At 42.3% G+C, this 21531-nt stretch overlaps 1 protein-coding gene across 3 annotated transcripts in view; it reads right to left on the bottom strand.

The window, feature by feature from the left end:
• The window catches only part of zgc:158766 (uncharacterized protein LOC100009641 homolog), a 30477-nt gene extending 21303 nt beyond the window's left edge, over positions 1 to 9174 (bottom strand). For all 3 annotated transcript variants that reach the window (XM_050046959.1, XM_050046960.1, XM_050046958.1), the window contains exons 1-3: positions 8914 to 9174; positions 3326 to 3523; positions 1033 to 2266 (exon numbers count right to left, since the gene is read on the bottom strand). In XM_050046959.1, the coding sequence (XP_049902916.1) occupies positions 1033 to 2266; positions 3326 to 3523; positions 8914 to 8982 (1501 nt within the window). In that variant the 5' untranslated portion in view covers positions 8983 to 9174. The remainder of the gene's footprint in view (positions 1 to 1032; positions 2267 to 3325; positions 3524 to 8913) is intronic.
• Between the last annotated feature and the right edge of the window lie 12357 nt (positions 9175 to 21531).

Below are 21531 nucleotides of genomic sequence, written 5' to 3' on the forward strand. Positions count from 1 at the left end.
GATGTTGTGTGTATTCTATTGTATTTTTTTAATCATTTTTAACAAATGTAAAGTGTCTTTGAGTACCATGAAAAGTGCTTTATAAATAAAATGTATTATTATCATTATTATTTAAAATGAGACAATGAGATGCAACGGTGAAACTTTGTGTTCCTCATCCTACCTATCTAAACAACATGAAACAGTTATGGCTGCTAGTGATGAGACAAAAAAAAACATTGCTCAGACAGAAGGAAATAGTGCACTTATTAAAGACTATTTTCAGCAGTGGATTGATCTACATTCTGATGCTTTAGTAAGTATATATGACGCTGTGTGAAGTATAAAAAACATCAGTGCTCATAATGTGTTTTTGGACAAACATTAATGTCTACGGCAGAGAGGAATAACCTATGTCATGCTCTGTTTACACAGGCAATACTTGATATTGTTGGTTTTGGTGTTTTCAAGAGATTTTCATGATAACATAACAATGTGAAAAAAATACCAGACGTATTCTTTCAATAAACGTAGAAATACCACATCGTCCTTTTTTAATTATGAGTAAAAGTCCTGCATTCGTAACTTAGTTTGGTAAATGTACATAAGTATTATCAGGTAAAAGCACTTAAAGTTATAATAAAAAATGTCCCCCTGCAGGTTGTTTTAATTATTAATATTGTACACTGTGATTATTATGAAGGATTAATTGATGTGTAAACAGCACTGTAATTGTAGTTTTTTAGCTAGCTGAGGTTTAGATGATCTAACGTTAGACTGTTGGGTGTTCAATCTGTAACAATACTTAATACTTTATAAATTAGCCGTATGTTTTGAATGTAGAATCTTAGTCTGCAAAATAACTAGTAACTATATCTCAGAAATAAATGTGATGGATTAAAAGGTACTATGTGAAATGCATTTGAGTAGAAGAATCAAGTGCCATAAAATTCAATTATGTACGTAAACTTTTCTGCTGCTGAAAGTAATAATCATGTACTGTGATCAACATGGTGTCAACAAAGGGTTGAACATCAGTGCAGCGTCACATACCTGACTCGTCTTTGCTGCTTCTCCTCTCAGAACCAAGAAAAGCCGCCTCAACATCCAGCTTCCCAAAACGAAGAGCGTAGCCATTAATCAGCTTTTTGGGGGATGTGGTGACTGAGCCTCCAGAGGAGGAGCGTTCCCGGTGGCCTTTAACCTGGCCTGCCTTGTTATTCCTCTCCAGTGACTTTGAACGTCTTTCTGCCCGTCTCTCTGCGCTCCTCAGCCCCCTCTGTAAGTAAAGTAAAGGTGTGCTGGGCCTGGAGTCATCACCGCTGAGCCAGCTCCGGCTACCCAGCCTCCGAGATAAGTGTTCTCTGGAGGAGGACCGGGTGTCAGGGCTGCTGCCTGGTGTCACTGTGCGCTCTCTTAGGCTAGCACTGTGATCTGGGCTTTCCTCCAGGATTGATTCGGAGCTGGACCCAAGGCTCATGGGGTTCTGCAGGGCCTCCATGTAGGATTTCCTGAAAAGTCTCCTGCTCTCAAATGCAACAGAGTCCCTTGGGTGGCGTCGTCGAGGGCCTGGGTCACTAAGGTCCGTACTGAAGGATAGCATCTTGGACCCTTGCCCTCCTCCTCTCCCACCATTATTCTCACTCCCTGTCCCACACTCTTCAGTGGGTGTTTCGATTTTAATGATGGGTGTCGAAGTGTCCGGTTTGCTGACACTGTGGTTCTCACTGCTGGAGTCCATGTGGTTTCTGTTTGGGGAGGTGGGCTCAGAGAAGATGGAGTCAGTTCCCTGAGAGTGCAGGGACTCTCTGGAGCTGCGGTGGCTGTCCAGAGTCCCCGTGGATCCGCTGGTGCTGCAGGTGCTGAGGTGGCCGCGGAAGCCACCTCTGCTGCAGCGCGCTTGCATGATGGCGTCCGCCGTGCTGCTGACAAACAGTGGGTTGACCACGTTCTTCCACGGCGTCCTGTACACAGCCGTACCAGTGGTTAGCAGACAGTTCTGTAGTGGTTGCACGTTTCGGTCTCGTGTTACATTCTGTAAGAACTCAGCTGTGAAGACGCTGCCATACATGCTCTCTGCGATGGGGACTTCTGTAATGGCCTGCCCACTGGCCGTCAGGCATTTTATTACAAGCTTGGCAGTCTTGCGGCCTAAAGGAACAATCTGTAGGTAAAAATCTCCTTGCTTTAGTCGCACTTTGTGCAGAGGGGCGAGTTGCAGGACGACTTTCTCGTGGATGCAGAGAGGCCACCCCTCATGATAGAACAGCAATCCTCTGAACCTCACCTGAGAGAAAACAGAGAAATCAGTCAATACCCACTCACATAACAGATCATCATCTGTGTGTCATGGCTCGGCTGTGGTACAACTGACATCTGCAAAGCTGTGTTCAAACAAGTGTTTAACCTTAATGGAGTGGCGAGATGTTTTCATGGGACGCACTGGATGAATCACTGTCAGTGATCACTTGACTGAAGAGGAAAACCTGTCTGATCAGGCCTGGTTTCGCAGCAACCCAAACACAAATCTTCACTATGACAGAATAAAAAACAGACCCTAGGAGCAAAGACAATGTGCTCAAGGGTTGGTTTTTTCATCTCTTATGAATGTCAAGGCAAAGACTGAGGATGTGATCTTCCTCTGAAGCTTCTCATATTGCCTGCAATACAAAGACTCTCAAGCACAGCAGGTTGTTCTCAGGGGCTAGGCTTAGGTGAAACTATTGCTCTATGGCTATCGTCACAGTGTAATCACCACAGAGATGAATACAGGGGAATAAAGTTTCAGTGCTTTGGTTGTAGAGCCCTAACACACCGCAATCAAAGCTTGTGAGAGAGAATATTAAATTTCACTTTGGCCCAAGAGTCCATGGCAGCCTCTCAAATAAACCACAGTTTCCCTCTGTCTCCCTATTCAGAGAAAGATGGCTGCTTTTCAGCTTGTTTTCGGGACAATAATCAACTCTGTCTCAGTCTGATGCTCCCCCTTCCCACTCCGCAAAGATATTCACACTTTTGTCAAAAACATTTTGTTATCACTTCAGTCACGTATCTTTCAAGATGTTTATTATTCTATGTTTGAAGTCTTCAGGGAAGGACATGAGCTAACAAGTCATGACACACAGAAACATGATTAAGTTGGGCTTTTCTTGTTGTGTCCTCACTGCCCTTTTGTCAACCTTTTATTTCCATCAGATTGAAGGTCAGAACAATAGTCCTGCAGGATATCACCGAGGTTAGCGCCAGGTAAATCTCTGACTATGATGCAACTCAAAATGAATTCTGACATAAACCACAGGAGGTTGAATCGATTTAACCACATGCGCCACATTTATCAACAACTCACGCAGGTTTCTTGCTGGATGATCTGCAGGATCCTCTTGGCAGGAAGCAAGAAGTCGATGAGGCAGCGGAGGCCGTCTCCTCGGTACTGCCTTTCCACCACACTGAAGAGCTGCCACAGGACGGTGGCAGCGGTGGCAGTGAAAGGGCGGTACAGGGCCGACAAGGTGCTCTGGATACAGCTGTCTAAAGATTCAGTGTCCTGAAGGAAGAAAAGAGCTGGATTAGGTTGGACGTCCTTCATCAGGTGAAGCTTGTATAAATACGTATTTCTCTACATGTGTCATGGAAAGGTCATTCTTCCCAAGGTATGGCAAAACATTAGAAAATAATATGTTACATGGACATGGGGGTCTAAACCAATGGTTCCCAACTATTTTGGCTTGTGATCCCTAAAAGCAAAGCAATGTCTACCTCATTACAGGTTATGGCCTTGGTGTGAACATGGGCTGTGAGCAGGCCAACCAAAAATGATTTTTCTCTCTCAGAGTTTTATTCTATGGATTTTCTGAAGTGTTAAGTAGTGTAAGTATCCAGCATTTGACAAAGAAAGAAACAGAAATGGTCAGAAAAAACACATTAAATTTGTTTAACAGGACATGATTTTTTCTGCGTATGGGCTGTAATCATCCTGTGACCCTTCTGATTTTTCTTTGGGCCCTTTTGGGATGTCCTGGCCCCACGGTTAGGAACCACTGGTCCAGAGTGCTTTAAATGCAAAGAGGTAACATTTAGTGTGTAGGATTTATTGGCATCGAATGGTAAAGTTGCAAAACAAAGCTGTAGAGACAACATGGCGACTTCCATGGAAAAGGACCCTCTTTGTATGTAGATATAAACAGCTCGTTCTAAGGTAACAAAAAGACAAAGATTCTTATTTTCAGGTGATTATCAACTACTGAAAACAGATATGATTATTTCTTACCATTTCTGCCAATAGATGCCCCTAAATCCTGCACACTAAACACAACATGAGTACCACAACACCATGCTAGTGGCTCAGTGAGTGGCTCATGTTAACGTTCAGCAAGCTAACAGGTTCACAATGACAATGCTAACACGCTGATGTTTAGCCGGTATAATGCTTACCACTCACAACATTGTAGTTTGGCGTGTTACCATGCTAGCATTTGCTGAACACAAAGTACAGCTCAGGCTGATATAAATTTCATGGTAATCCATCAGGGAAAAGGTAGGGGATCATGAAAGTCAGTAGGATTCATCCTCTTGGAGCCATGAATATCTGCACACAATTAACAGCAATCAATTCAATAGTTGCTAAGATACTGCAATTTGGAACAAAGTGGTGGACTGACTGACCAACTAAATGCTGATATTGGTTAACAATATCAAACAAATGTTGCACAACTATCACCAGCTAACAAGGCATCTGCTTACTGTACATGAATTCAACCAGATAAACACATGGTTACATATGCACATGAGTTGCTGAGCATGATACCACTTAGCCAGACAGTCAGGAAGTTCAAACATGACAGGAAATGTTAGCCATGATGGTCTTTCCATCAGGGAGAGGGGAAACACCTGGTGGGAGTGACGTCACTGTCAGCGGACACAAACAGCAGAACTGGAAAGTACAGACTGGAGTCCAGTTGCGGCTGGGACGGTGCAATGCTACCCAGTAATAACAACCATGTCATCGCCGACTATTATCTGCCCCCTACATGACCTGGGCCACCACCACCTGTCCCCACCAGAATATATGACATGTCCGACAGCGTTAGTTACAACTTGTCTGGGGATGAGATGGGACATGTGGGATTATAGCAGTCCTGGATGAGGTTGACCTGGCGTCGTAGTTATGATCAAGGTTCAGGCTATGACCTTCCTCTCAGCAGTCGGAGCCAAGGCCAAACACCCCTCGGCTATCTGTCCTTCCCGAATGGAACACAACAGTGGAATAGAGACATCTGCCTCCAACGATAACCACAGGATAGATAGCAATGCCAGGGAAAGTCCCACACTATGACAACTGTGTACCATAGAGAAGAACGTGGGGGTTGAGCTCCTAACTCTTGCTTGAATGTCTACAGTGCATTTACATGACAATGAAAGTGTGTAAAAAAAAAAAGGATGCCTAGAAATCAAGTTATCGGCTGAGCTCCGGTGAATTTAGCCGGTCAGACAGCCCATGTTTCACCCTTTGTAGGATCTGTCCTGTTGATCTAAGCAGCTCAGCACCATCAATTAGAGGAGAGTGAGTACAGTTCAGCGCATTGGTACACATGCCACGACTCTACTACAAGGCGCTCATTGTGCACTCCGCCTCTCTAAGTGGTATGTGCAGTACAATGTTTGGTGCCCTGAAACAAAACGCCCACCTCCATTAGCAGTCAGCCTGCTTTTAGCGAGACAAAAATGTCTCTGGGCATTAGTCACTGTTGCACCCGGGAGGAGAAGAATAACACGGCGCTTTATTGGAGGAAAGCTAACAATGGGAGGAAAGCCCTCACTAGGACACACCAGCAAGTTGCTCGAGAGGTTCCCAAGGCAGAAAAAAGTAGCGGTAGTGTCAGAGGTAGTGTCTCGAGAGCAATTACTCAACATTGCAGAGACTTAAGCTCAATGATAAACTCAACCTGTCTCACAGGAGTGGCTGTCCATGCAAACCAACGCTATGATGTGGACACAAAAGCTGCACACATCTGAACAATAGCTACAATGTTCACATCCAGAGTTGTGACAAATATACATTACATCACCCTATAGATAGCACCTTACATAAGGTACAACACATATAGATTTCCATTGTCAGGAAGCTTGTAAAGCTTTTCAAAAAGTGTCACCTGGCTAGTGGGAGACATATCTGCATGTCTCAGCACAACGACTGAGCTTAGCCACCAAAGCTGAGCTTCCCATCCGCTCTGAGCCACAGAGGAATGCAGTGTGTATGGTTGTGTATGTCTAGCCTCAGACCCTCAGCCAGGACAGGAACAGATTGGGAAGTCCCACCCTTTCTGATGCCAGGTCTTTGTAAAGCAGCCGCCTGTGTGATGGAGGACTAAGGTGGTAATTAATGGCTTCAAACTCCAGGTGGGACACTTTTGTCTGCAGCGTTGGTAAACCAGCTGTTCAGACAGTGCACAGAGCCGGTGAGTGAGCTAAACGAGGGGGGTTTTGACTCTCAGTGAACAAGGAAAACACAGACCCTTGATTCTCTTTAATATCAAGCTGTGATGGGAACAAATATTGCAATTTTAGTGAACGTTTGTGAGCGACAAGAGACATTAAATGTTTCATAAGCTGCCAACTCTAAAACATTTAAAGCATGTGTCCGAAGCGGAGGAAGTAAGGACTCAAAGTCAGAGGGATAAAAAAGAGAAAGGGTGCATCACAGAGAAAGCAAGAGTGAGAGACCTGCAGAGACAGAGAGTGCGCGAGCGAGAGGTGGTCACTGACACATTTAGTGGGTCAGGGACACAAAAGGCGCTGCCTACCAGGCCTCCAGTGGAGCATGAAGCCACCAGGGGAGTGTAACAGGAGAGCCCTGGAGCCCCCATACAGGCTGCTCACTAACCAACCTGCTAACAGCCTCAAAGGCAGCGGGCTGACAAAGGCCACAGGTTGCTCAGACCTGCCCCGCTGCCAGGTGCCAGGATGCCAACAATAGAGCCCAGTGAGACCTTACCACTGAACCCGCAGTTTGATTCAGCTTTTGATCTGTACCAATAGAAATCCTATCTTATGAGAGGAGGAGAGGCAAAGAGGGCTGGGATATAAAGTCAGACAAAAGAGCTTAACATTGTACTAATAACTCCAAATACATTTAAGATGTAGGTTATTAATAACGCCAAAGATCTGAATTAAAAATATTGTTCTGTTAAATTGAATTTAATTATCAAAATGCTTCTTAACTATTTACATACTTACATATTTTTGCATCAACATAAAATGACACAAAGAAGAAACTCCGTCTTTCTGTGTATTAACACTACAGAGCATGCTCTTCAGTGGCAAACAGCATAGCGTAAGAATGGCAGTGTAAAAAGACACTTTAGTAAATGTTATCATGTTATCTAAGCAGATAAACTTTAACCCTGAGAGGCCCACAGTGACTGTGAGCCAAACACAGCTGGGTCTGAGGTGACAGCGAGATCAACAACAATGGAAGTCTGGAGGTGATAAATTGGGCCACCCACTTCAGGAAAAGTTTTTTAATTTTTCCTTTAATTTACATTTACTTTATTAATTTATTTACTTCATTATCTATTCCCTTGTCTTGACTGTAATGTAAGAGAAACAGTTCCACTACTCATTGGGCTATATTAAAGTGTAAGGCCTACATAATTTCTCAAAAAGCATGACATAAAACAAAAGATGCAAGCTATGACACAAAAAGACAGCTGTGCATTTTAATTTTTAAATTAAACAAAATTAAACTGTACACTTATCCATTAATGGGGCAAGATTTTACAGATTCCCACGCTGGTTATGAGAAAGAGTTGATTTATGTGCTAATGACTTTGTCCGACAGGAAGTAAACAACACTGACAGGATATTGTTCCTGGGCAACCCTGTACTGTATAAAACACATACACACATTCACACGTTTGATTAGGACTTCGCATAAATTAAACAACAAGAGGACAAAAAAGTGAAAGGAGGTGCTTCAACCAATCAGAGTGTGATGAGCAGCGACAGGAGAGACAAAGGAGACTAACAAAGTCTGTTGATACCTCTGCAGGGTAAATATAGCTGCGGTGCATACCAAAACAAGTGGGAGGATGATAAAGGAAACCGACTTATCAGAAAGGATACAAACTTGTGTATTTCAGTGACCCCAGAAATGATAAATAGCACTTTTATCACATCTTGTTTTCATTGTGTTTTTTGTTTGTTAGTTTTTGCAGATAAGAGCCCACCATAGCTGATGATGGCACATAGCTGAAATAAGTTGATATGTCTGTGTGTAGTACAGAAATAAATTCAATATTTGAATTAAATTGCATTTGATAGTTCTGTGTTTTGCTCCCTGCGCACAAAGTTGTCTTAAATCCACCTAAAGATTCACCACATTCAGTTTGTTATTGTCATTCAACAGATGGAGAACATGCTGAGGTGCCATCAGTGATGATTTACGCTCCCAATGCCCTTCAAAGTGAACACAGAGTACTACAAACAGGCATGTATCTGTGAGCAGCAGACAAAATGCTGCTGAAAAAGCAAACATCTACACACCGTGACATATTAAGTTCGCTTACTGAAACAAAAGAGAAAATAAAGGCATTAAAATGACTGAAACTGAATGTAAGTTAAGGGATATAAATAGACTGAGCAACAATGCAACGCTGATCAGCACAAACATTTTTATCTCTCTCTTCATGCATGAATAAAAAGCTACCTGCTATGTTTTGGCTACAGTGCAAGAAGTCAAAATATCAGCTATGAACAGGCGCAGACATTAAAAACATCCATCATCTGAATGTGCACAGTTACACACACACATGCACACACACACAACACAGTCAACGATTGAAGTTCCCCACTAACATATGAAAACACACAGAAATAAACAGCAACTTCCAAAAAGTCTCAGTTAAACTGCAATAAAGACGTATTTTAAGTTCGTACCTTAATACTCAGGTAGTTGTCACAACTCCGGGACTTTGCTCTGGAGTGCATTTTGCCCAGTGACAGCATTTAGGCACCTGACAAAATACCAAACGTCAATAAATAACTTAGTGTCATCAACTCCAAGTGCTAAAATCCAGTGTGCAATCCACTCTGTAAGTGCTGTAAGTCATCGCTGTGATATCGAAGGGGCTTTTCTCTCTCCAGCTCTCTCTCTTTTTCTGTGTGCGCTGTGGTGTCGGCAGCTGGAGCAGAATAAACTCCTGTCGGAGCGTGAGAGAGGCAGTGCGCTGGCTTCCCCGTCACTCATCCTCCCTCCCTCCCTCCCTCCCTTCAACATAACCTCCCCCGCCCTGCTGCTGCTGCTGCTCTGCTACTGAAGCCTCTTCCAGCTGGATAAATGCACACTGCTGCAACTTCAGGCTCATCATTCAGAGAGAGAGAGACAGAGAAAAAAAAAACATGCACACTACCTGCACACACTCCCACCGCCCCGAGCCCCCAACACTCGACCCAGCAGGGGTGACTAACTCCTCTCTGCCCCCTCCTGACCCCTTGCACCCCTACCTCCACCGGCAGCTCCCCTCCACCCCTCCTGCCACAATGGTCTCTCTTTGTCCTGACAATACAAATGGACTAGGGTTTCAGCTTATTCTGCTGCTTTTCAAAAGGAAAAAGAAAGGAAGACATCAGCATAGGATTGGTGGCTCAGGTCACTCACTACAATGGCGTTCCCCTTAAATATTGTCAGGGCAATACCCAATCCTTTAACCAGCCCTTACAAACCACTGACATGTGGGACATCCTCCTGTTGCACAAGACAGATATGATATGTTCAAAACAGACCCTACAGCAATTATAAACTGTTCTCCTTTATAGGGCAGAGTTGAAGACATTGAGCAATAAACTCAATTATATCATTAGCTGACATTCCTTGATGATAATATCTGGCAGGCATCACAAGAAAACCCTCTCAGAGGCACAAAAACACAGCAGAGGTGAGCTTGTTTTTACCGCAGCAAAGTGACAGTTTGGTAGTTCCTTCCCATCTCTTCCCAAACACAGGAAATCCTTGTCCGGGGAAAACATTCTCCGTGAGAATGAGCGCTTTGTGTGAAAATGCGGAGATCACATTGAGCTAACCCGTGTAAACAAAGACAGTAGTGAGGATAGGTAATTGGGTTGGTTTATATTTAGAGAGAGGCGCTTAATTCTTGATTCACAATGACCTGCTGGAGACAGGAAGACACGCTGTCACTGGCTGCAGTCACACGTGGGCTCACACACACACTGTAGTTACTCTAATGTTGACAAAAGTATCCAGAGATATTTACACTTGTCAGAAAAAAGCAGGGACGTTTCTGTAAACTAAGATGATAAATCAGTTAAAACACCTATTTTTATATATATACAGCAGATCTACATTTAGTCTTATGTATATATCTTCTGTATAATCAGCTATAAAAACAGACACACACACATACCTCACATATGCACTATGCAAATACACACGCCTCCCTCTCCAAGTCACATAATGTTGGTGCCATGTCTGACCCTATAATTTCTGCTACCCCGGCCTTTTCCACTGGGCTGGTTTCACTCTCAGCGAGGGCAGATTTTCTTCTTTTATGTCTCCTCCGTTTCCCGCTTTTTCTCCTTTTCCTTCTTTTTAATTCTTACTTATCTCATTGGGTTGAAATTACGGCACATGAGCGACAGAACAGTTCAAGTCGGAGTCAACAAAGATCTCAGGTCGGCACACGTCCAAGATGCTGGCGCGTCAGCCAACTGAGCCAGCAGGATGCCCGCTGGAGCAGATTTTAGTCCGCCCTGTATAATTTTGGCCAAGGACGTGAGCCTGCAGCCCTGTCTGTCATGGCTGCATGGGAAGTAGTTATGTTTTGTAAGATTCTGAAGTAAATGAAATGAAGTTGACAGTAGAGATACGACAGGAAGTGCGGGGGAATGACATGCAGCAGAGGTCCCCCGAGGCTCCCGTACTGGGAACACTGTGTTCTGGGGCCAACGCCTTAACCCCTATAGGCCATGGGGGCACCTCCAATCAAAAGTATTATATTTAAATGGATGTACATATGTTAAGTTGCATGCACACTTTGTTACATTCTCTACAAAATCATCATGATGTGCATGATGCAATATGGTCTTTTGTGTAGAGTGTCTATTATGTTGTACTCTAAGACCGCCTAAACACATTGCATTAATATGCATTTTGGGTGATTGAATTGTGATTGGATAGTGCTTGAATACATTAAAGACAGTTGCAAATGCACCCAAAACACATTAAGGACAGACTGGACTTTTCAATCCACATACAACAACTACAAGGGTGGAAATACTTAATCGCGCAGGACTGCTCCAATGGTACAAGGTAGCATATAATAGCCAGTTAGCGAGCTAAGCTACTAGCAAGAAAGCAGCCAGAAAATTTACTGATATTCAAGACGTGGATGGAGTCAAGATGAGACTTTGCTTTCAGTTTGGTCCAACAAAAGTATATGAGCAAAACTTTTCTCCTTTGTTTGTCATTGTCTATTTTTCTCGTTAAATTAAGGGGAAGTCCGTTCGTATGAAGCTGTAGCTTTTTGATCTCTACTGACCTTTTTTTTTTTTTTTTTTTTTTTTTTACTAAATGGATTTTATGCAGTTATGTAATGTGTGCAAATAAAAACTAAAGAAAAACCCCAATGGTAAAACAAATGGTGGAAAACAGCTACAACCGGTGCTGGACAGAGTTATTAGATCTCAATATGGACACTGGTAACACATAAAAATATCAGATTAAATCATATACAATCTGGATACGAGACACATTTTAATACAAGATGCAAAGTGGGTCTTAGTGAAGCTGTATGCAGATAGTGTGACTCAAGGTCCTTATCAAAGTGATAAAAAGCTGCACTTCAAGATCCATTTTCTTGTATGTTAACACACCCAAATCATTTCTTACGGTTAGTAGCCCTATCAGTTTTTTTCATCAGCACCTTACATGCAATATATCTTTACTGCTTCCTTCTATAATCCCCCATTTTTATCTGTTAACAGCATCTACTATTATATCAAATAATATACTCATCACCAAAAAGATCATCTAAGAGAAAAAACATTGTTTTTGTTACCATACACGCTGTATTGCATATTTCCTTTGATTTTCACCATCTAACAATAACTGAACTGATTACAGGTGGATTGAAAGAAATTAATTGTGTTAGGTTCATATCAAAGTTAAAATTTTGGACATCTGATAACAGAGGTAAAAAGATTCAAACCATCTCACCAAGACAGGATTTTTTGGTAGTGTGATTAACACCAACTCCATCCATCTATATTCTCCCTTCTTTCTATGTAGACAAGTTGTTCGTCTGTGGCCACTAGAGGAGGCCTCAGCGTGTGTTTGTGTTCCTGGTGATTTAGGTCAGGATCAAGCCCTGCTGCTGCGCTGAGACAAACAGCAAACAACATGTATCCTGGGGCAGGAACTTATGTTTAAATTTGTGGCGATTTAGTCCAAAGTGCTGATGTCCCTGTGCGGAAGACAGAAATAAATCAGTGCGTGGGCTGCATGCATTCTTATCTACAGTATGTTCTGATTCAAATCAAGACAGCCGTAAAGCTCTGGACAGTAAAACATCAGCTCCACTATAACAATTAAACTTTTCCTGCTGTTTTTCCACGAGCAACCAACCAGTTTTAAAATAGCTTTGTTTACGCTGACTTCTGGTAAACAATATTTATGTGATCTGAAAAAGCAGATAGGGCAGTCCCAGGGGTGATACGCCATCTGATAAAGCAATCGGGGGAACAAATTAGTCCGACGACATGAGAGCTGCAGTTTCATCATTTTTCATCGTCATATCTTACCGTAATTCTACAGATAAAAATATAAGACAGATTTAAGAAGGGAGGATGGACACAGGATTTGTTTGGATTATGATGAAAAGATTTTTGCAGTCCATTTCAGATGTACATGTGTAAACACACACACACTCACACACATTCAACCAAACTTTACCCAGAATATTTTAGATAATATATAAGGTAAGGTCCAGGTCCAGTGTGGAGGATTTAGGGAGGTATATTCACAGAAATGTTATATGATATTATAAGTTTGTTTTCTTTAGTGTATAATGACCTGAAAATAATAATAACTGTGCTTTTATTTACCTTAGAATGAGTTGTTCATATCTACAAAGGGAGCGGGTCCTAATCCACGAATAGAGTCCGGATAGCCCGGTAGAGCATCAGACTTTTAATCTGAGGGTCCAGGGTTCAAGTCCCTGTACGGGCGGCCAAAGTTGTGGCAGCAGTAGCTCAGTGCATAGGGATTGGCTTGGGCACCAGATGGTAACTGGTAGGGACTGGTAGCTGGAGAGGTACCAGCTCACCATCTGAGCAAGGCACTAAACCATTCAAGGCAACCCCCTCACTCTGACATCTCTCTATTTAATGCATGTATAGGTCTTGTTTGTGCCTGCGTGTGTATGACAATAGAGTGAAAAAAAGTAATTTCACCTCTGGGATTAATTGAGTATAAAACTTTCTACAGTAGCCCAAAACAGACAAACCAAACGCTGGCTCCAGATAGGGCTATTCACATTTTGGTTGGCCACCATAGTAAGCAGCCCCTCCACAACCACAGCGTTGGAAAAACATTGCTTTTTAAACTGTGAAACTGCTCTGTTTTTTAACGGTATAAAAATCAGGTTTTGGAGAGGAAGAGGCCTCTGCGGATAATTTGGCTCATGGGAAAAACTCACTGCTAGATGCAACTAATTCCCTTTAAAGCAAGATTAGGCCAAGTACATCCTCAGTTGTAAATAGATGGGTGGTCATTTGTGATGAACCCTCACAGACACTCACACACACCAAACTGTGGAATGTGACACCTTGGTCTTACCTCACTTCGTACCAACCTCACAGTGCCACACCGGCCACCCAACAACAGTCATTATGAAAACTTTAAACTTCACCCCTTTTCTTCTTTTTAAACAACAGCATATCTTAAACAGCAGCAGTTGTAGCAATATATTGTCAGCAGTCACAGTAGAGTGATATAAATGTATCTTTGCAGCAGCAAAATGTCTGTGAGATCCATCTGAACTGAACATCCCTTGCAAAAGCTCAGGAAATCTGTATCAACCAGGGCTGCAACTGCACATTATTTAGATTTCATCAATCTATTTCTCAAAAAAACATCTTCAAATGTCTTGTTTTGTATAACCTACAGTCTAATATGCAGCCTGATCTAATGCTGTGTGCAAAAACACAAGAAAAGCAGCCATTTATAACATTTTATAACATGAAACCATCAAATTTTGGCATTTTTGCTTTAAAATGTACTTAAACGATCAAATAATCAAACAGGGCAATGTCCAAGCTTGTATTTTCTTGCTCACTGGAGTCTTTTAACTAACTCTCAGTGCATGAGAAATAAAGAAATACACAATTCCAACAATTCCCATACTTGACTCTTCTAAAAGGACAAAGCAGAAAGCCACCGTTTAACCTATAAATAACAGAGAAACTGAGCACAGGCACACAAAAGATAAAGAACTGCGTTCTATAAGAAGTTTTATACTCACAGGTCAGGCTATAAAGCAGCTGAGTCCATATAGAGCACAGAGTGAACGAGTCATCACTCTCCTTCTGACCGCCTCACACAGCCATGGGAACTCACATCTCACCACCAACCAGGCTCACACAGGCTGAGCTACTGCCCCCTTTGCCCCCTCTCAACCAGTCCCAGCAGGCGGGTGAAAACAGTTACTGGGGGCTCTGACTTAACCGTTCCTCCTCTCACAGACGGAACACAGTGGTGTTGTTGCACACTTTAGGCTCCAGGATTCTGATTGATTACCTCGCTACACAAATGCACACATACTGTAGCACCCCAACCCCCAGCCTCCCAATGCCATGCAAAGACTAAGACTTGAATCTGTATGGAGGCATGCATGCATTACACTAACGAAGTGTGTTTTAAATTGAAAGTTCCTGTCTTTTTTCTGACGTCTTCGTTGGGAAACAGATTCACCCCCACTTCCATGGCAGTGTGGTGCAGCTGTTCCGCCAACAGCCCCACCATACTCATGCTCTTTACTCCAACGAAGCACAGGAGGAGTATGCCACCTGTCATAGCCGCCTAATGTACCTTAGCCCCCCTGCTGTGTGGACGTCTCACTCCAACACAAAAGCCAGTGTTTTCTCTGAGCACGCGAGCACAGGTGGCGGGAGGAGGCAAGGTCGAGTTACAGCAGCAGCTCCCACAGTTGAAATCAGCAAAGAGTCAAGGAGAGGACAAGCTCAGTCTGACCAGGCGTGTGTACTATGGACACACAGTAAATACACAGACGTATGACTTAATTATCTAGTGTGTAGGTTTGATATGTTTTATCCGGTTGTAAACCTAAACTAATCAAGCTTTCCTCCCCTTTTATACCTAATCGCATGGAATCAAATCTAATCTGCGCTGCAGGGCAGATAAACAGGCAAGGCATGAAAATCTTTCCTATATTAAAGACACTGATGTGAGATTTTACAATCCTTGCACAGACTTGCCTGGGTACCCACGCACCCATAAATGTGTTTCAACAAGCATTTAAAACATACATCCACTAAATACTTTAAACTGACTTACCATGTCATATAAAGCATGGTTTTCTGGCTGTCTTACATTTGATGTATCTGTTTAAATTATCAGTTTGATCTTTATTAAGCCAACAGAAAAGTAGTTTGACATTAGCAGGTCAAAAGATGTTTGTACTTTTACATTTCTAGTATTTAATCTGGTCATGTGACAGGTAATAAAACTAGCCAAAAAGGCTCTTTTATAGTTAATCATAACTTATATTTCTACTTGAATATATTCAAAATTCCCTTTAAATATAAACCATGCTAACACCATAAACTTTTAACAAAGGCTGCCATCCTCTACATGAAACACTGTTTCACAACAAAAATGCTTAACTTTGCTCTTAGATTAGGTGCAATTATCAATGGCTGCCGCTCAGCTTCTCCCTCACAGAAAGGAGGTTTAATTCTAAGAACAAATAACATCCCAAGACAGAACAATGCCCCAAAGATCACTGAGCGAAACTTGACTCACCAGCCCAACACAGGATCCAAATTAATCCCAGCTAAAACTGTTCAGTTGTTTTGAAAATCCGCACTCACCTCACTCTGCTCTCCTGCTTTGAAGTCTCCAGCAACACATGGAGGAGTCGCTGGTTCTCTGGGCTCTGAAGGGCTGACAGCTGTCTAACCAGAGGAGAGGACCAGCCCCCGAGTCCTGGAGGAACCTGACATGTTTCATCAAACGTACTGCTTTGTTGACTGAGGAGAATCACAATATTAAGGCTAGCCAGGCAGAAAGTTTCCCAGCCCCCCAGGCATCCCAATTCCTCGGCGGGGCGTGACCCAGTCGTTTTATCTGCACCCATCTCCCTCCTGTGTGTGTACACTGTGAGGGGAATCGAGAGCTGTGCAACTCCACTGGCCTGCCATGTCAACAAAGTCTAGACAACTGTGCTTTACCTATGATTTCTGTTCCCCAACGTCCAATTTATGGTAACTTTAATGCACGCAAAAGTTATGATTGAGATTAAATTATTTTTCACAAATCAGTTTGTCACATTTTCTGCTAATTTCAAAGACATTTTGAAACCCTTTGGACTCTCTATTGTGCTATCTATAACATAAATAAAGGATTAAAACATCACAATAAAGAGATCAACAGCATCACAGCCACACTGATCTGCAGAGACAATGCAGCGCCTGTAAGAGCAAACTGCTTCAAATGCTCCTGATGGCACCAGATGTCAGCCTGCATTGTTATATGGATTACTAGAGCCACTCAGCAAACACCTCCAGGTGTGCATTCCACACCAGGAAGGGGAAAGGTGGGAGCCACTCCTTCGAATCAATAAAAAGCACTGACTTTTCTCTCTCTTGAACTCTGCGTGCCTGAGCAGAAGGAGAGACTGTTGGAACTGGGTTAAATGCTGGTGCCCCCCTTTTAATGGACAGTGAAACTAGGCTTCTCTGCTCTAAAAGCGTAATCTGTGCACCTTCACAGAGCGGAGTGCGGCGCACAAGCAAGTCGTTGAAGATGAAGGGCAAGTGCTAATCTTTGGTCTGAACTGTACACCTGGTCTCTGCAGGGTCTTTAATCTTTGGAGGAAGGAACAGAAATTAGAGGCCCCTCTCCTACATCTCTCACGTTGGGTTAAACTGCCAAGGCTATGTAAATATGCACCACAAATGAATCACTGGCAGTCAGAGCCAAAGCATTGTGATGTGAGTCAAGCTGGAGAGTGTGAGAGGATTAAGGTTTAGACGGAGTGTAAATTTCATTAAATGTCATATCAGTGATTGACGTCATGAAGACTCATAAAATAAATATAGTTAAACACATCTGCTTGCATGTCTCACATTTGTTAAATTTGGTGGGCAACAGCTTCTAAAACGTGGGATCTGGTAGGTTTTCTGTTTCATATCACTGTAACGTGAATCCCTTTGAGTTTTTCTTTTAAGGCACCACTAAGAAAAAGGGAATTACTGGACAACACATGGACTAAAAGAAATATACTATTTAATCTATAATAAAAATGACTGTGTGTTTTCATTCTCACAAGCAGAAAGATGAGATAAAATAGGTCACAACCGTCCAAACTGAACGTGCAGTTTGTCAACTGCTTTCTGGGAGAGAAAAAAAATCCGGCACAAGCCATGTCCTCATTTCCAGTAAACCCACGGATGTAAGCCACACTGATAACAATCAAAGGACTCATTACAGGCCTTACTCTACGTCTGTGCACCTGATAATTTGTACAAATAAATGCACATCTGAGAAGAGAGAGGTGGAGGAGGAAGACAGAGAGACAGAGAGAAAGAGAAAAGGGGGGTAGGAAGGAGGAGGGAGAAAACGATAGGGAGGGCGAAGTGTTTCCTGTTTCCATAGCTCTAATTATACCTGCCTCTGGAGAATAGGGCCTATCAGGAAGAGGAATTCTGTCATTGAGGAACTCCTCAATGACAAAATGCTGAGTTTCTATATGTTCCTCTATCTATGTTTACATGTCTGGTTCAGATAAAGCACACAAATTGGCAACATGGAAAACACCATGAGGTTAAAGGGACAGTTCACCCCCAAATCAAAAACACATATTTGTCCTCTTACTTGTAGTGCTATTAATCAATCTCACTTTTTTGGTGTGAGTTGCTGAGTGTTGGAGATATCAGCCGTACGCATGTCCGCCTTCTTTCAAATATAATGGAATTAGATGGCACTCGGCTTGTGGTGCTCAAAGTGCAAAAAATTACATTTAAAAAAACTCAACAGTAATTTCTCTTTCCGGGATTCATGACTCAGTAACTAAAGATAATCCACAGAGCTTGTTGTGAGCTGTTTCACGTAGGAACAGTTTTCGTTCTACTGAATTACACCCACCAACTGTCTCACCACACAAGGGAAGCATGCATCCACTCACGGATGAGAGGCTCGTGTTCTTGACACTGCAAGATTTAAACATTAAGGCGTCCATTTCAGCTGAGCTGTAACATTAGCTCCCTTAGTTATGCTTTGTAAGTTTGCAGCAGATGCACGTTTCCATCTGCATTGGAATACTCTTGGCGGGTGTAGATTATACCCTTTTTCCACCTAGATTAGCACGTGTGTAGGTCTTTTAAATGCCGAAAAACCCATTCAAAATGGGCTTTCCCACTGCCCAAAGTAGTTGAGTATGCCTTTTTTTTCTGGTGTCTCACATTCAGTGTCACAAAATACGTTTACATGCAGGCAGTAGTGGAGCTGAGCTCATAGCATGGCTAATCAGTCAAGCCGGACTTCTCGTCTTGTCTGAGTATACATGCAGAAGAGAAAATCGAATTTCTGATCAAGTATGTCTGAATCCACCTCGATGGGCAGCGCTGTGTCCTTAATATAGTGCGTGTTGAACTAGTTACGGTTGACCCAAAGAGGAAGCTAATGACGAATGAAGATCGCGGCGCATGAATGTAGTTTCTTCGTCTGTCCAGAAGTGCGTCTTCTGCTTCTCGGTCGCCATGGTGTTTGTTTGTTTGTTTTTCCGGGAGTTACTGCACTGCTATATACTGAACAACAGCAAATTATCTAGGTGTGTTAGTCGGATAGTCCAATTTCAGTCGGACTAAGCTGTTTACATTTAAAAGTCTGGTTACAGTCGGACTAAGCCAATAATTCGATTTTCTCAAGCTGCATGTAAACATACTGACGGACGGGCCAGAAAACAGGTTAGTAAACAGCAGAAAGAAGCATGGAGGCTAGTTAAAATGTTACAGTGGCTACTTCTTTTTTTTATATCTCCTACTTATTTAGTCACACTTTCAAACTTGGCACTGATTAAATTTTGAATGATGTACAAGCGCTGCATGGACAGAGACAGACAGTATTTTGATGCGGCTGGTCATTACATTGCTCTGGCAGAGGGGTTTAAATTAGTGCGTCCCCCTGGGTCATCACCACTGCTTGGAGCTGGAGCCGATAAATATCCATGACTACTGCAGAGTCATCTGTCCCAAGAGTGAATGCCAATTGTAACCTTTACATTAAATACAAAGCCAGGTATTTGCAGGTATGAGTGGTTTTTTTTTGTCAGGTTGGAAAGGGGCTTCAGAGTAGACAGACTTCAATGTCCACCTCAGTGGAAATGTGTCTTTGGTCTCTTCTAAGTACAGCAAATGCATAACACAAAGCTCCATTAAAAACATACAAATATAAAAGATAGATAGTGCAAACGGGCAGGTAGCAGCAACTAGCAATAGTTTGGTAGAAAGAAAATAGTTCCTATATAGTCTGTGGATTATCTTGAGTAACCAGGTCATGACATTGCTGTTGAGTTTTTCAAATGAAATTTTTTGGGCGCATTGAGCACCATCCCCTCTAGTTCCATAATATTCCAGAGAAGGCAGACATCTCTACGACCGATATCTCCAACACTCTGCAACTCACCAAAAAAAATCTAGACTTATTAACAGCACTGCAGGTAAGAGAAAAAATATTTTTAATTTGGGGATGAACTGTCCCTTTAAGGAAAATCCATACTGCGCTTAACACATAATTGTAAGTGCAACATTCAGACGTCGAAGACATTATTATTGTTTAACAATTTAAAAAATTAACTTTGGGAAAAGTGTAACAGCTTCTGAGTCCACCAGTTCTATGAAACACCAGCTGCTTTAATCCTCAAGAGTAAATGACAAAAAAGAGTAAAGAGACAAAATAAACCTAAAACAACTAAAAACAAACAGCAAGTTTCCACACCCATTATACTGATGTGGTATTATGCTAACTGTTGGTGTATTTGGTCTCCTTTTGCAATTGAGAGCGCTTGTTTTTCAATAAACTGAACACTCTCTTTGTCTGTTTGTGAGTTGCTGACAGAGTAATGATTCCATCCTGTTTAAAGATGCAGTGGAGATAGAGGCTTTTGAGAGACTGCTGAGTCTGGGGCAAAGGGTTCACTTATGTTTTATCAGTGCTCATCACAGCAAAAACAGCTAAAAGTAGGTCTACTACTCTACTACTGAGTTTACTGCCTCCCAACAGGACGTGAACACTGCCCTCCTCTGGTGGACAACGTAAAGATATATAAGAACTTCCCTGCAGAATTCAACAGGACTAGCACATGCACCGGACAGTAACTGCAGACTGGTAGACTTTCTGTTTGCTGTAAATCGCAGCGAATAAGAGAAAACTATAAATATGACAAATAACAATAGAGGAAGTTCCCATAAACTTCTGTCCCTGTAGACGGACCACACAGCCAAGAATATTAATAATCAGTTTGACAGCCCTGTTTTTTAATCAGCCTTTAGTCCATCTATTAGTATGCAGGAGAGGAGAGGCAAGCTGAGAGGAGAGGTTGGGGGGTTGTGAGACAGAAAGAGATGGAGAGAGCAGCCTGGGGGAGAAAAAGAGGCATCAGAGCAGCCTCCATCCAGTCCCTCACATTGCCTGGCAACCTCACAACGAGACAGAGAATGTGTACAGTGGTCGGCAGGCTGCTTTTGCTTACTCTCACCATTATGGATAATTGCTGACAAACACTGGGAAACCCGTCGTGAGAAATGGATTTTAACTTTATATTTAAAGGATATCTAAGCATGCAGCAGCAGAGGGAGGTTTTGAAACTGCAATAAAGAGCCAGTCAAAGAGGAGCTGTCAGAGTTTTTTTCCTGTCTTGTAAAGAGCTGTCATAAACAACACTAGTGGCATTCACACTAATCCCTGAAAACCAGTGACCACGTCTAAAGAAACAGCCCTTTAACTATTGCCAATGCATTTTTTTGTATTGTAACACATGCATGATAATGTATCAGGGTGTCTACAGATATCAATAATATTACATTTAAGACTTTTTAGACCTCTTTAATATCACCTTTTATTATTGTTAAGACCAAACCGGCAATGGAAGTACACATTATATATATGTGTGTGTGTTACAAGTACTATTTCCAAGTTAACACACTGATGTCAGTTCAAAATGAACAGTAAGGAAAAATGACAATGCTATTTATCATTGCAATTCTTCGGTCTGTCCAATGATTGTAAGCAGTCATTGGGTC

This window comes from Epinephelus moara, chromosome 6 (assembly GCF_006386435.1).
Source record: "Epinephelus moara isolate mb chromosome 6, YSFRI_EMoa_1.0, whole genome shotgun sequence".
NCBI classification, from domain to species: domain Eukaryota; kingdom Metazoa; phylum Chordata; class Actinopteri; order Perciformes; family Serranidae; genus Epinephelus; species Epinephelus moara.